At 32.4% G+C, this 16,138-nt stretch overlaps 3 protein-coding genes across 3 annotated transcripts; all 3 read right to left on the bottom strand.

The window, feature by feature from the left end:
- Positions 1-668: 668 nt before the first annotated feature.
- Positions 669-2,294, bottom strand: LOC126664317 ((S)-8-oxocitronellyl enol synthase CYC2). The gene is made up of 2 exons (XM_050356660.2): positions 2,090-2,294; positions 669-2,009 (listed from the first exon to the last, which is right to left on the bottom strand). Exons 1-2 carry the CDS (start codon positions 2,126-2,128, stop codon positions 876-878), a joined length of 1,173 nt encoding a protein of 390 aa, XP_050212617.1. The 5' UTR covers positions 2,129-2,294; the 3' UTR covers positions 669-875.
- Positions 2,295-7,497: 5,203 nt separating this feature from the next.
- LOC126678469 (uncharacterized) lies at positions 7,498-9,752 on the bottom strand. The gene is made up of 2 exons (XM_050373368.2): positions 7,888-9,752; positions 7,498-7,738 (listed from the first exon to the last, which is right to left on the bottom strand). Exons 1-2 carry the CDS (start codon positions 9,611-9,613, stop codon positions 7,632-7,634), a joined length of 1,833 nt encoding a protein of 610 aa, XP_050229325.1. The 5' UTR covers positions 9,614-9,752; the 3' UTR covers positions 7,498-7,631.
- A 4,108-nt stretch (positions 9,753-13,860) lies between these two features.
- Positions 13,861-16,061, bottom strand: LOC126665481 (uncharacterized). The gene is made up of 3 exons (XM_050358298.2): positions 15,397-16,061; positions 14,866-15,213; positions 13,861-14,773 (listed from the first exon to the last, which is right to left on the bottom strand). The coding sequence occupies exons 1-3, from the start codon at positions 15,859-15,861 to the stop codon at positions 14,144-14,146; spliced, it is 1,443 nt and encodes a 480-aa protein (XP_050214255.1). The 5' UTR covers positions 15,862-16,061; the 3' UTR covers positions 13,861-14,143.
- Positions 16,062-16,138: the final 77 nt, after the last annotated feature.

Here is a 16,138-nt window from a genome sequence, read left to right as displayed (position 1 = left end):
TTTAAAGCCCACTTGAAAAAATACAGTTTCAAGGAAACAGAATGCTGATCTTCTTAGCACATTATGCTAAGCTGATACTCCCTCCGTTTTTATTTAGTTGTCCATTTAGCTAAAATTATACATATTACAAAAAAAATTTGTCTTAAATTATAAGAGTAAATATTAATATATCCCTAAATGCTTTGCAAATTGAGTTACAGAGTCATTTATTAGGAAGGGATAGATTTGAAAGATAATAGCTAATGTTATCTTAAAATCCTAAATGAACAACAAATTATAGCTAAATTCATCTGGCTAAATGGACAACTAAATAAAGATGAAGGGAGTATGTTTTTTCATGCTCAGTGTACAAATTTTCATCATGAGGCATGAACTCGTAGACTAATATATATCGGGTTTTCAAGAGGTTCATCTCTTTTTTATTAGGAAAGTCTAAATTCTTCCCGCTTCTTAGGTAGGGAGGCAAAATAGAATCAAATCCGATAGTTCTATTTCCCAATCTCTCTTGCTCCTACGAATTGAAGAAGTCGAGAAAATAGAGAAAAAAATTGATTATTCACAAACATTGATGAAAGATTTTCTGGAAAGTTAGGGATTAAAAAGTTTTTTCCAAAATCTAAATGGTTACATTCAATTCCGTAGATTAATAGTTCAAACCGCACTCAAAGTAAACAAGAACATTGCAACTCGCAATGCATGAAATTTTACTTTAAACATGACAATCACACAGACAACACAAAGAACTCCACAAGAAGAAACAAAGAATCATAAACTCTGTACTGATACAATCTGTTTGACACATAATTTTCCCAAGTTCAATTTATTCCCCAACAAAGACCAACAAATTCAAATTCAAGAAGCAAACCCAATCCAACTCAAGGCACAATCTTATAACCCTTCATTTTATCAATCCAAGAAATGAAAGAATTCTTGGAATTCCTAAACCCCAAGAACCCATGTTCCTTACTCTTATTCATACTCGACGTCACAGCTTCACCGCCAAATATTATATCAGCAAACCACCAATTGGCCACCTCATCCAACTTAGTAGCCTGCAACTGATTCTCTCTCACAATCTCCTCCCAAATTGCCTCTTTGCCTTTCATCATCTCCACCAAACTCAATTTTTGCTCTGTCTCCTCAATCCCATACTCCTCTATCTCAAATTGCTCCGCCAAAACCTTCCAAAACTGCTTCCACTTGAACAAATCTCCGTTGTTACAGTTAAACGCTTCGTTTTTGGCGTGCGGATCCACCGATGCCCAAATTTGATGCTCCGCAACTAAGTCAGCATCCGAAGCAACTGAGTAAGAATTCCACGCTGCTTTAGCTCCAGGAAATAGTAACGGCAATCCTTGGTGTTTGCATATAGCAGCATAAACACAAAGAGTACCCATTATATTCATCATACTGTACGGCGAAAACCCGAAAATCTGATCCGGTCTGTGAATGGACCAGGTCAGTCCTTCTTTTTTGGCCACCTCCTCAAACATAATATCTTCCATATTGTAATAGAAATTGGGTGAGTTCAATCTCGGCATATCCTCCGTGAAAGGCGGATCGTGACTCTCGATCTTACCCATCGATTCAAACGACCCGACGTAATGCTTAGCCCCGGTTTGGAGGCAGATGTGACGGAGATTCGGAGCGTTAGGGATAACAGCTTCGAGAATGTTTCTCAACATGAGGCCGTTAATTTCGCAATTCTCAGCCTCAGACGGTCTGTTAGTCCACGTCACGTAAAAGATGTGAGTGATATCAGTCAGTAGAGACAGCTTAGATTGTGTCTCGGCGGTGTCGGAGATGTCACACTGGATGTATTCCACCGGATGATCGGCGTTCCAGCTTGGCCGGGGACGTCGAGCTACTCCGTAGACTTTCCATGGCCCGCCGGGTGTGTCGGATAAAGGGAGGATTTCGGCTAAACTGTTGCCGACAATTCCGGTCACGCCTAGCACGAGGGCTACGCTCTGGAAGCTTCGCGGCGCATCATCATCTTCCAATTTTTTCTGACGGTGAAAAAGAAAATGTAAACAAATGTAAAACCCTATTTTAATAAACATAGAGAAAACGCAGCAGTTAATTTTACCTTGGCAGCTCCAATAGCTCCAGCCCACCACCAGCTCATGGTTCAGAAATGACAGATCGGAGAAGAAGACGAAATAAACAGGAGAAAGATTAACCAAAAATGGACGGTGTATAAGTGAAGGAGTGGCCAGTCTTAATAAGATTCAAAAGATTTGGTTGAATAAGTAACAAGTTAAATTTGGCCTATTTTTGGTTGCGTGTATTATTTTTATAAGTTTTTTCCAAAATGATTGGCTTTTGGGTTATCATTAATTTTCTTATGCTCGTTGAAGGTATAACTGTCATATTATTCACATGATTTTTTATTTTATAGGGCAAACAAAGCTTTTTGTTAAGGTATAATAGTAAAATAATCTAAATTTTTACGGATTATTATAATTTTATAATGATGGTCTAATTTTAACATTTTATTGTACTTTTAGTCAATTTTTTTAGAAAAGAAGTGAGAAACAGATAAAAAAAATATGCAACCTTTTAAAATTTAAAGATTGAAATTTATTGTAAGATTATTTAGTTCGAATAAAAAATAGTATTAAAGGTTTATAAATGCAATCCACATTTGAATTCATGGTATATATAATTTTTGTCTTATGACTTTTAAGCAATTTTTATTTTACTTGTTGGATTTTTTGATTACACAAATTATTTGAGTCATATTTTAAATTAAAAGAAAAAAGCGAAACAAGTTGATTTTGGAGCCAACTATTAGCTAACAGATATGTCTACATATTTTATAGAGAAATTCATAAAATTACCATAAAAAGCCTTTCATTTTCACAATATGTCATTGTTGTAGTATTTATTACAAACTATGTCATCTATTTCAAAGAAATTTCAACACTACCATTTTGCCAAATGCACCAGCTAGCTGGTGTACCAACTGAAATGACCTGCGCGTCATATTACTCAATTGAACCCATAATTGGGTCCAATTCAATATGTATCCAGTATCCAATTCAGTTTCATTGGATTTAATTTTCTTTTTTTAATAAAATTAATAATTTATTTATATATTTATCTAATATAAAAATATTAAAATTTAATTTTAAAAATATAAATATATTAAATATTAAAAATATACATATATACATATATAAAAAACGATATAATTTTTTAAAATGTAATTTTATAAATTATCTAGAGGATACATTATTGATACATACTGAACATGGATGTGATGCATAAATAATTTATTTATCATATATAATTATATATTAGAGATGTATCTATCATGTATAAATAATTTAGATCATGTATAATTATTAACTACAAACTATGTATTTATTATGTATCAAACATATATAAAAATACATGCAATATTACTTTAAAAAAATACGTACGAAAAGAACAAGGAAAAAAAATTTGACGATCGAATATGTATCATATATATACCAGAGATATATTAAACATGTATAAAAATACATACAATATTACTTAAAAAGAAGACGTACAAAAAATAAGGAAAAAAAGTTTGGACGATCAAATATGTATCATATATGTATCGGAGTTGTATTAAACATATATAAAAATATATGCAATATTACTTAAAAAGAAGACGTATAGAAAAACAAGGAAAAAAGGTTTTGACGATCGAATATGTATAATAGATGTATTAAACATGTATAAAAATATATGCAATATTACTTAAAAAGAAGACGTACAAAAAAAGGAAAAAAGGCTTTGACGATCAAATATGTATCATATATGTGTCACAGATGTATCAAATATGTATCAAATATGTATCAAAAATGTATCAAATATGTACCGCAGATGTATCTATTTTTTAATTACGAGATTTGAATTATATTTAAAAAACAAAGTAACTTATTTCAGATTTTTAAACATAAATTAAATATAAAACTTTAAAAAATAAAAACGAGCCAATCGAATTAGTCGGTTGATTTAATTAAATTGATAAAAAATAGAAAAATTAGTTTGAATGGTCGAATATGTATCGAAATTGTATCAAATATGTATAAAATATGTATTGAATATGTATCACGAATATATAAAAATATATGTAATAATATTTATCATATTACGAGTCACGTGTGTAACCGTAAAGCAATTGTAGTACATTTTAAAAGTAATCACCCTCTTTGCTACTTTTAGTTTATTTTAAAGAAATATATTTATTTATAAATAGATAACATCTTTTAAGAGTTCCTATTTTTTTCTCTTTCACACGAGGTAATAAAATCATTTATATTTGATGTTATATTCATCCCTCAAAAATAATTAAAATTGGTAACATGAACTCTGTCTCTCTATCTCCCATTTGAATAATAATAGAAAAAGAATCAATCTAAACTTGAGGCACCCATAACACGTGGATCCATCTTCACATGCCCACAACAAAACAAACCATTCATTTCAAAATCTACTGAACCCATTTTTGCTATAACCTCAAATTTTATAATCTGTGTCTCTTTCACCATGACTGTATCTGGGTACAATGTCAAAACAGTAATAAGAGCCATATATTTAGGTTTAGCAGTATAGTTTGTATGGAGTTCAGTTGGCATCTTCAGAATTTAGGTTTTGCACCACTAATACCCACCGAATCAATTTAAATCTCATAGAAATTCATTTAAGGATGACATTTTTTTTTTCTTACTCTCAATTATTATTATTTTTATCTGGACAAACACTGATTTTCTACAAATGGGTCTCAACACCTCATCTTCTATATAACACCCACAAATTCCATTTTAAATTCACAAAATTTATATTCATGGGTTCTTTTGGGTTAACGCCACAGTTGGAGGAAAAACTGTCTCGCTGGAATCTGCTGGTTGCTGCCGCCGGTCGAAAATAAGAAGAGTCGGTTGCCACCGTCGGTCGGGAGAGGGAAGAGGTTGCCGCTGGTCTTGAGTCAGAATTGCTATGGTCGTTCGTGGTAGAGAAAAAGTCACGCGGTAAAAAAATGGCAGTGATAGAAAAGAAATCATAGAAAATGGCAGTGATGAAAAGAAATTAGAGAAATGGTATTGTGTGAAAAGAAGTGTCATATTATGGTTAATTGTGTTATTTTCTCTATTTTATAAGGATGTAAATATTGAGATCTAAATCAAATTATACGAAATTAATAGAATAGAATAAAAATAAAAATATTTATATATAATAATAAAAATATATAAATAAATCTTTTATATAATTTTTATAGTTTTATGATGAAGTTAGATCAAAATTTATAAAAATTAGTCAATTTTATAATTTAACGAGATTTTCCAGTTTATATAATTATTTCGGTTCAAAGAACCACGTTTTGTTTTAAAATAAACTGAATTTAATTGAGCTTTGATTTGAAGATGAACCGGTCAAATCAGCCGGGTGATGTAACCTAAACGAGTTTAAAATAATTATTTCTGAAAATTATTGGAATTCATCTAACAAGTAACAACCATACGAATGGATTGGGTAAGAAATGGGTGCATGGCTTGTACCATTATTGCATTGCATTATATATTTGTGATCTGTTTTTCGCTCTCTTTTTAAAAGACTCATCTCCATCGCATCCACTGCATCTTTTTTCTTTATTGATAAATTATTTGTTTCTTTTCAAATCATAGAAAATGATATTATAATGTATCATGTTACTCTCAAATTGGAGAAAAGGAAATAGAAATGTTTTTGAAGGATTGGGATTTTCTAAGTTCAAAATAAATTTGGGGAATAATGTCACGATATACACCGTTTATATTTCTATATGAACGGGTAAATTAATTTAATTAAAATTATATTTTTAAAATTTATTAATTTATCCAGTTTATTTTATAATGAACGGTGTAAATCGTGAACAGGATTCCCTCAAATTTATTTGATTTTGAGAGAATTCCTATTTCCTTTTTGAATTGTCAGAAACAATTTATTTAGATAATAAAAGTAAGAATAAAGGGTCAACGCGCCCCCTAAACTTGTGTCACGGGATCATCTAACCTAATTTATACTTTTTTGAGCAACTAACCCCAAAACTCTTCATTTTCGGGTCAAGTAACCCATAATTGTATTTTTAAAACGCGTAAAATACAAATCGAAAGTGAGGGCTGCAAAAAATAATTAGATACTTTCCTAATTGTTACGATACAATTATCCTAAATCTGTTTTTAAAATAAAAATATAAATTATGGGGTTATTTGACCCAAAAATGAAGAGTTTTGGGGTAAATTGCTCAAAAAAATATAAATTAGATTAGATGATCCCGTGTCACAAGTTCAGGGGGTGCGTTGAGCCTTTGTTCATAAAAGTAACATGCTGTATATGTATTAAACTTGGTGGGCATCTTATTGGGCTAGGCCTCTAAACATACGAGCCTATTGACAACCCACTTCTATACCAATATTATCTTCAAAATGGAAGACACGGTCAAGTAGAAGAGAAGTGCGTAATTTTACGAATAGCAATCACTTTCTCCGCTAATATCTCTTGCTGTGTATGGAGGAATTGATTAAAACCGAATGCAGACTAAATGGCAAGAACATCAATTTTTAAAGAGAAATTATTTGATGTAACAAACGTGTGATGTAAATATATAATAGAACTTCATAATTAAAAAGATGTGGATATTATGCTTTAAATATTTATTAATTATCTAAAGAAAAATAATAAAAAAATTATTAATAGCGTGTAATTGATCATATGATCAAATTTATTTAGTAATATTTAGGTTACTTAAAATTGATTTAACTATTATTTTTTAAATTTTATAAAATTGATGATGTAATATCAAATGAATTATTAAATAAGCTAGCTTTTATGCATCTGAACTGCAAGAATTGAAGAGATATGAAAGTAAAAATTGTTAAAATGAGATTATCTCGCATTGTTTGTGTGATTTACATGTCAATTGAATCTCTCAATATAATATCAATCAATTTTAAGATAAAATCTAGCATGATATGAGAATTTTATTCATTTACGCAATCTAAAATTTAAATTGTTTGAATTCAGCCCGAACCGCATAAGATGTATGTGGGGATTGATTTTTTTCACCCAGTCACCCTATGCATGAGAAAGAGTATTGAAGAAAAAATTATTATATAGATTTAGTCTACCACGTTATCTGTGAACATAGCCAATCATATTATAATACGTTATTAAAATAATGGGATCATAATAATACTAATATTACTATATATTAAAAAGTGTAAAAAAATAACAAACGAAATTGCAACAATGCAATCACATTAATAACGTGTTAGACTGTGATTGACTCAATCACGCCACAAATGACGTGGTGAATAAAGTCTATGTAGTAATTTTTCAGTTTTAAAGGGAAATTATTCCATAATAATCGTGTGTGTGAGTTGATATGTATTTATATATCCGACCTCTATATTTAATTTGAATTGATTTTTTTCATATTAATAAAAATAAACATTTTTCTCTTTAGTGTAAAATCAACATCAATGTCCAAATCCCAACTTCTACCATTCACAAAATGATGATAGGCAAAAATACAAAAACTTCAATTCCACGACACCACCTAAACAAAATTGCACTAATTAACCTATTTATGACGAGCAAGATAACCCAATTTTGCATCACATTGATTCAGCCACAAAAGCTGTTCTTCCCTTTCTTGCCATATTCACCTTTCTTTTGCTACCTTCTTTTCCAGCGAATGATTCTTCCTTTATAGTCGACAGACCTGAAAAACTCCAAATGAAAACTTATCAAACATTATTCAGGCCACATTATTTCACAGAACCAATCTGAGTTTCAAAAACAAAAACTTGCTCAGTAAATGTAAGATAGGAAGATCAAGATTAATTAATTAACTTAATCAACTGATCATACCCTTTTTCTCCATCATAATTCTCATCATAATTTCCTCATATTTCTGCGAGTGTTCGTCATTTCCATCCTCTTCTTGCACGCCACTTAATGCCTTTGACTTAGCACCTGCAAAAAGCCACGTGGCTTCCATTTGTTTGCTGATCATACGTGCTGCATAGTACGGGATTAATTTTACACGCTTGGTGTTTATGCAGAGATTAACAAACACTATACAGTCCATCAAGCTCTCTTTAGCTAACCCTTTAATGTCATACGCCTGTGATCTTCTCCAAAGACTTTTTCTGTGAGAATTTGCTGGATTCGACAAACTAAGAGCTCGAGTTGACTCACTTATAGCAGCATCTGCATCTCCTAACAGCAGATGACATTGAGCTTTGTTACTGTGAATCGCCATTCTATCCTTCCGTAACCTTAACGGGCACGTTTTTAATGCTTCATCGTATTTCACTAAGGCTGCTTCTAAATCGCCATGCCAAAACAATTTTTTTGCTTGCTGTTTTATTAAACCAACCAAAACCCTTTTCTCTGCAGCTTTTTCTTCAGACAACATCAGTTTCTCTCTTCTTTTTCTGTCTACCTTCAAAACCCTTATTTCTTGGAGAATTTTTAGAACATTTTTGTTCTTTATATTCAACTTATTGCTTTGTTTGTAGTCTAAAAGAAGTGCTTTTGTAATTGCTTCACCAACATTTGTTCTCTCGCCAAGTCTTTTAAGCTCTACTATATCTACAAGAAACAAGGTGGCGATTTCAATAACTTTGTACCTCGTTTCTTGATCTTTGAGAAGTAGAACAAGACAGTCTATCCCCATGTACTGCCAATCATCTGAAGATCTCGAGAGATTACAGAGATTGTTTATAATTTCTTTACAGTCAGCTATTCTCATTCTTCCAAATTTACTATAACATAATATTCTAATCAGTCCAATCCCAGCTGGTGATGAATGATTCAACAACCCACCCCACATGTCACACAAATCTTTTAAAAATTCTTGCTTACAGATTAGATCTAAACACCTCTCTTTGCATGCAAAACAATTTAAAAGATAAACAGACCAACACTGTGTTTGACTAGCCCATTCCTCAGCTTTTCTGTTCTCCATATCGATCCCACCGATTCCTCTTGTGAGCAACTCACTGTGATACTTCAGTCTCTTATCCGAATCCTTAACAAAATTAGCATACACAGTATCAAGGCAAGTAGAAGCTAACTCGACAGTTAACTCGACTAGCTCTTGTTCGTATTCTGCTACTGCTGAAAAAGTTCTCTCGTAGCTGGCTAAGTGCCCAAGTGCTCGAACAGCAACTCTTTGCTCTATCCAAGTAATCTTTCCTCTTAAAAGATCCATTAATGGACGTATAACACCTGACTCAACAGCTTTCTCAGCAAACTCGACCTTATTCATAGTGTAAGAGCCGATTATATGAGCTGCATAGTAAGGAATATAAATGTTTTGATCCGTGAGAAGCCAACTTTTATCGTTTATACCTTTTTGGATTAAACTAGCCATGCAGTTGAAGATTCCGAGAGATGAGAACTCGGGATCATCAGGCTGAGTCATAGCCATATTCCACAGGCTACTAAGAACGAGAACATGTTCTTGGCCATCTTTAAGAGGCATTTCTTTGAAACAGCTTGCTATTTCTGCTTGCCTGAGGGATAAGTCTTGCTGTTTCATCGCACAGAAGAAACAGCAAGAACTGTTGCAACATTGTTCCGTACTCATAGTAGCTTTATCAAATTAAGTGGTAGTGGTAGAAATGAAAATCTGATAATGCATGCTTTAGGGTTTGCGGGCAGCTGGCATGGCATATATGGATATATATAAATAGGGTTAGAGTAGAGGTTCTCTGTAGATAAAGATTGAACAATGAACGGGAATTAAGTGGGTGGCTGATAAGTGGTGAAGTGGTACCAGCGGCGCATGAAAATATAATATGAAAAGCTACAAGTTCATGCATTTGCCATTGGCTTAACTTATCAAAATGTCCTTATACTTTCCATTTTTTTTTATTTAGTCCCTTTTACAAATATATTTTTCATTAGATTCACCTACTATTTGTTTTTTTTTTTAATTTAATGGATTCTTTATGGACGGAATTTAGAATATGTGTTTCTTCACTATTAAGTGGTTAAAAAAATCTCACATCAAAAAAATAAAAAGCTCAAACTCTCAAATTTTTATTTATCTATGATCTCATTTGTAAGGTTTTTTTTATTCGTTATGTTCTTATATAGTTAAACAAATTGTTTTTATGATCCTTCTTCAATTTTGATGATGTGATTAATTATTTTGCCAACATGTCAAATTAGGTGTACATTTAAATTTAATCTAATGCGCACTTCTGTTTTGTCCAAAGTATAATGCACTCTTCTGTTTTGTCCAAAATATACCTTAACTTCATAATAAAGTGAATATGCGGACTAGATGAAAATAGAGATTTGAAAAAAATAAAATAAATACAATTTTGAAAATGTAGGAACCTACAAATGGATTTAGCCTTTGCCACTCTGAAAGGTGGGCCTTTAACAAAAATATTAAACCTCTGCACATATTACCATCTTACGATGAACTGAAATATTATACCAGTTTCTGACTTAATTAAATATGTAAAACCGCATATAGAATTAAGAGCGGAAGCTTCCTTTAGTTCTATTTGATCACACATTCTACCGATATATGTGCGTAGCATTTCTTTAGATTATAAAACAGATTTGTCATGTTCTTGTCTAGCTTAGCTTAATCCTGAATCATCATACTATATATGGCGTATTTGCTTTGGGTTTAGTACTATATCTTGGATAGCAGATATAATCAAAGAACAAAATGTACCTTAATTAACCTCTAATTAGCAAAAATCCTGAGTTTCATCCTCCACTTACAAAAAGGAGCAAGGGACCACAGCATTGTCTCTTCAAAGCACAAGTATAATTTGGCAGAGGATTGCAAAATAAGATTAAAAAAGAGTTGCAAGTACAGAAGTTTAAGGTCTCAAGAATATGCGGCTACTGCATAAACGTACTTAACAAACACTAATCTATCTTCATTAATGGGTTATATCAGTATTTCCTTAGTTTTTTAGTTGCTAGTTTGTACAGTAGGCGTGGAAAGTAACTGTATTGGGTATCTAAGATCATCATTATTTACGCAATCCAACGTTGAAAGTTCAAACTGGACATACACAGTCTAAGATGATTTCGTTCGGGTATTTCTTCAAAAGGAGGGATCAAATACTTTTTGGTAATTAAACTCTCAAATTATTTTTAAAAAATTTAAAGTATTAATTCTTTTTTTAAGATCATCAAATTTTAATTTTATTTTTGTAAAGAGTTTTTTTATCTTAATTTGCTTATATAGCTATTTAATTTAAGAATATTTATCATGTCGGTAGCAATTACCAGATTAGATATTTTATTTTAAAAATAAAGAAAACTCTAACTTAAACCTGGTTCATGAATTTTTTATGGACCTCCCTCCAATGAAGTGTTAAAAAATTTAAAATAATTTTTTATTTTTTTTCTTAATTTTTTCTTTCTTCTCAGTTTCTTAACATCTCATTAAATAGATTTATAAATTTTTCATGTATTAGATTTAGGTAAGAATTTTCCAATAAATAAATAACAACTTATAAGGTGTATAATTGAACTGTCGACGTGACATTATCAAAATTAGATTAAAACAATTTTTTTAAAAAATAAAATTAAAATTTGATGATCCTAAAAAGATAAATTCAAATTCGATAATTTTTAATAAAATTTAATAATTCAGTGATATCAATGTATTTGACCCTTAAATGGAGTGTTTGACTTGGTTTACTGAGGAAAAGGCCTAAACTCTTGGCAGCCCAAAAGTTAAACTTGGCCCATCTATCTTTTTTTTTTGAGAGGAAGGCCCATCTATCTTTAGGGTGTGCGCCAGGTCGCAATAAGGAAAACAAGTAATTTCTTTTTTCTCAACAAGTGAATTAATGAGGCAATTTTTTTTTTTACTTTTACTAGGTTATTATTTTATCATTTAGAAGTGCCATGTGATATTTATGTCGGTTTTTATGTGATGTCATATGTAACCAGACACGAAGCAAGAATTTCTTTATGGGGTGTAACAAAAAAAAATTATGCATTTGTTGCAATGAAACAAACCTTCGTTAATTATATGAAATGTTTAATGACAATAAAAAATTAAAAATAAATAATAATTAAATTTTTTTTTATAGCAAATGGCAAAACAATTGTATGGACAATAAAAAAAAACAAATTATTGGGAGTGTAAAAGTACAAATTTTTTTTGGTTAACAACTAATAATTCTTGTTTAGAGGGGATAGTGCAACATTGACTCAAGATTCGTCCATGCGTGTAACTTTAATGTGATGTGTATTTAGTAAAAATAATAATTTATCAGATTTACATAACTTAAATTTATTAATGGAAGGTATTTTACTGTTGTAGAATTATAGTTTAGATATATCCTAGTAATAAATTAAAAAAAAATCTCTTTTTTTTGGAAAAAACAGATCTCGTAGGAAATAGTTCAAGTTCAGAATGTCAACAGATATTTAGTTGGCTACACAGATGAGAAAGAAACTAAATATTGAGGTAAATATTAGAATAATTCTACCTGATACAAAAGTTTGGTATTATAACCAACTAGGGCATCTCCGATAATTGAAGCCAAAATAGTGTAGATTTTACACTAAAACTCCACTGCTACAATATTTCATCTCCAATAGTTAACTCTATTTTTTCATACTATAATAATATTTTCAACATATTCTATCCAATAAGTTAATTAAATATTTTACACTTGCACCTATAAATTATTTATACTTACAAAATACATTCATATAGTTATTTATAATTAGATACATTATTAAAATTTTTAAAAATGTTTTTTTAAATGTTCATATATTTTTAAATATATAAAATTACTAAATTTATTAAAAAAATATTAATTAAATAATTAAAAACACCAAAATATACTCTATTTATAAATTAGTGAATTAATTACTATAAATCTATTTTTTAAAATGTAATATATTTAAATTTTCGACTAAATAGAACATGCTTATTTGGACTATATTGTAACAAAAACTAACAAAAATTTAATAATGAAATTTATAATAACATAAAATACCAAAAGTAAAATAGAGCTACTCTATTTTCATCTCCAATAGTACTCTATTTTAAGACACAATATTATAGAGTGACTCTATATATAGAGTAAAAAAATAAAGTACACTACAATAGAGTTGGATATAGAGTACTATTGGAGAGAATTTTTACACTAAAATGATAAAATGAAGGACTATTGGAGATGACCTTATATCGGCTTTAATGGGAAGTCTTAAAATAAGAAAAGGGCTGCTTAGTGTAATGAACTATAGGATTGGGATTCTCTCAAGTTCATTTTGAACTTGAGAAGATTATGTTCACGATCTACACCGTTCATTATAAAATGAACGGTATACATTAAAAATATACAATTTTCAATTAAATTAATTTACACCGTTTATTTTACAATGAACGGTGTAGATCGTGAACATGACCCCCTCAAGTTCAAATGAACTTGAGAGAATTTCAATCTGATTATATTCGTCCCATGCAAGAAGTTTCCCAGCTCTCTATTGGATTCCATTCGCTTTCAAGCACCAAATCCTCGTGAGTTTAATTGTTATATTGCCTAAAAACACAATTTACACAAGAAAACACACAACTTTCGCTGATCTAACACATTTGACCCCCTCAAGTTCAAATGAACTTGAGAGAATTTCAATCCGATTATATTCGTCCCATGCAAGAAGTTTCCCAGCTCTCTATTGGATTCCATTCGCTTTCAAGCACCAAATCCTCGTGTGTTTAATTGTTATATTGCCTAAAAACACAATTTACACAAGAAAACACACAACTTTCGCTGATCTAACACATTTGGGAATCCATACAAGTTAGTTTAAAATTAGATATCACTATGCAAAAGGGAGAACAAACATCTGTTAGATCTTAAAATTACCATAAACCCAAGTGATGAGATGAGCCTATATTTGAATTCTTCCTTGGAGAATACAAAGTATTCAACCAAAATCTCGGAAAATACGCAATAACTGAGCTCTATTTACATATTAAAGGAGACGACATCGATTCAATGCCAAAACTTTCCAAACTATGCTACCGCCTTTTGCCTACTCATTGGTTGGTCCAGTAATAATTTAACTAGACATCTAACCTAGCTGTGCAATAACATGCCATGAGATAATTTACTTTCTAAACCTCAGGCTTCCACATGTTATTGCTCACAGATTTGTCACGAGACCTATCCAATGAGGCGACTTTCGTGCGATAGGCTGCAGCAGCCGCAGGAGGTTTTGCCCTCTGACTCTGAGTTTGAGGTAGCTCGCAGGTTTCACTCATTGATGCAAATCTTAATTCTGCGGGAGGAATAAAACAATCCATTGACAAACCTGGCACATTGAATGCTACTTCCTCAATAGCCCATGCTTCTTCCATTCTGGTCCTAGTGTGGCTCATTGCTGTGTCACCAAATCGGAAAAGTGTTACGACAGAACGACCCGAATGAGCGATCATGATGCCATCGACGGACCTATAATCATCAAGAAATGAATTGATTGTGGTTTCCCAGTACACAGCATCACCGCCATTATTTTGGATGCGAGTCAAATGGGAATCCTCTATGTGAACTAGGAGCCCAGTTTTCTGGCTGAAGTAGCCGAATAAGACGTGCCTAATGATCTCTGCAGGTCCTTCGCTCCTAGCCTTCAGAGTTGTAGGATCTGCACATATCTTGAGGATAAAACAGTCATCTTCGTTAATTTTCTTCTCCCCGATACACCTTGCATTGGTAAACATGCTTGCAGTTGTCCTTGGGTCGAGGCCCTGTGAAGCAAATCGAATATAAGTAAGACGAATCAGAAAGATTACACATTTGCTATTACTTAGAGTGAACAAAACAGAAAAAGAAGAATCACCTGAAGAGCACGGCGCAATGGTCTCACAGGACCTTTTGCAGCATGTGGACCAAGCCAAGGCGTGTGCCTCCACACAAGTTTCCCGTTGCAACCGGCATGAACCTTGCTACCGCCTAGTGCAAGCTCCACGTACCACATATCTGGGTTCATTTGCCACAGAACAAAGCCACCAGATTCCGCAGCTTTGGAAGAATTACGATTCTTCGTAACCTTGTTTGCAGTTTCAAACTCAGAAGCTATCATCCTCACCTTTCCCATTGCATAAGCATTACGGATGGAGTTTTGAATCCTTTGCCCTCCTGAAGCTGCTGTGTACTGCTGCAATATGTACTGAGCAGATGAAGTTTCCTGCAATCATACCTCAGAAAAATTACCTTCAAAATTCATTATTATTACAAATAAAATAATGCACATTACTTCTTCTTGTGGCCAGTGATTATTCCAATCATATTCTACGTTTCAACTAAATCTACACCAATTTAACTAATTAATGAGTAATACAGCATTAGAGAAAAATGTAAAAGGGCTTACAATCGGAGTATCTTTGATGCTCAGGTGAGGAAAAGGTTCAGTAGTGCTAACGTGCACCGGAGCAAGCGGTGCGCCAAGTACACCAAGCAACAATCTCAGATCGGACCGTCTACAAGCATTAGTCGACGATGCAACTGACGGTGCTCTAGACAGCTGCCCTTTCATCCACTGACCCCACCTCCCTTCCATTCTAGAATCTCCACCGTCGTCTTGATCTGGTCCTTCTTTTAACGGTGATAAAGCTTCAGTCGGTCTTAAACTACCCGATCTCGGTATAATCACCGGCTCTGGATGAGCCGCGTGGTGTCCATGTCCATGTCTATGTCCTTTTCTCCTCCTTAATAAGCTGGACATTGGCGACGCACTCCTTACCGGACTTTTCGCTCTGGACCTGGTTCTCGCCGGTGATAAACCTCTAACAACCTCCTCTTTTAGCGCTGAAAAGAACCCTTGTTTTCTCTCCATTTTACGATTCTGCCACTTAGAAACTGAAAATGCAGAGTGCTCTCACAGAGAACGAGCTAGTTGAGTAGAGAGAGAGAGGTAAATATAAAATATAATTAAAAAAAGGAACAGCTACAGTGTAATACAATCGCCGCGAGAAACGAAAAACACTCAGCTGATAGAGTTTTTTTTAGTTTTCAAGAAGTGCAGCAAAATGACAAGCAGAGCTGCCTATTGGGAGTATTATTTTATTTATTTTGTTTATTCACTGTAAGTGAAACGGTTGAAGTGAGAGAAA

Source organism: Mercurialis annua, linkage group LG1-X, assembly GCF_937616625.2.
Source record: "Mercurialis annua linkage group LG1-X, ddMerAnnu1.2, whole genome shotgun sequence".
In the NCBI taxonomy this organism is placed as follows: domain Eukaryota; kingdom Viridiplantae; phylum Streptophyta; class Magnoliopsida; order Malpighiales; family Euphorbiaceae; genus Mercurialis; species Mercurialis annua.
This window is presented reverse-complemented; position numbering and strand designations above follow the sequence as displayed.

Excerpts from the sequence above, each read along its gene's own strand:
- LOC126664317 (XM_050356660.2), bottom strand. The coding sequence starts at position 2,128 with ATGAGCTGGTGGTGGGCTGGAGCTATTGGAGCTGCCAAG. Across the intron at positions 2,010-2,089 it reads GAGCTATTGGAGCTGCCAAG|AAAAAATTGGAAGATGATGA; the intron begins GTAAAATTAACT and ends TTTCACCGTCAG.
- LOC126678469 (XM_050373368.2), bottom strand. The coding sequence starts at position 9,613 with ATGAGTACGGAACAATGTTGCAACAGTTCTTGCTGTTTCTTCTGTGCG. Across the intron at positions 7,739-7,887 it reads AATTATGATGGAGAAAAAGG|GTCTGTCGACTATAAAGGAA; the intron begins GTATGATCAGTT and ends GGAGTTTTTCAG.
- LOC126665481 (XM_050358298.2), bottom strand. The coding sequence starts at position 15,861 with ATGGAGAGAAAACAAGGGTTCTTTTCAGCGCTAAAAGAGGAGGTTGTT. Across the intron at positions 15,214-15,396 it reads GCATCAAAGATACTCCGATT|GAAACTTCATCTGCTCAGTA; the intron begins GTAAGCCCTTTT and ends GTATGATTGCAG. Across the intron at positions 14,774-14,865 it reads CATTGCGCCGTGCTCTTCAG|GGCCTCGACCCAAGGACAAC; the intron begins GTGATTCTTCTT and ends TTTGCTTCACAG.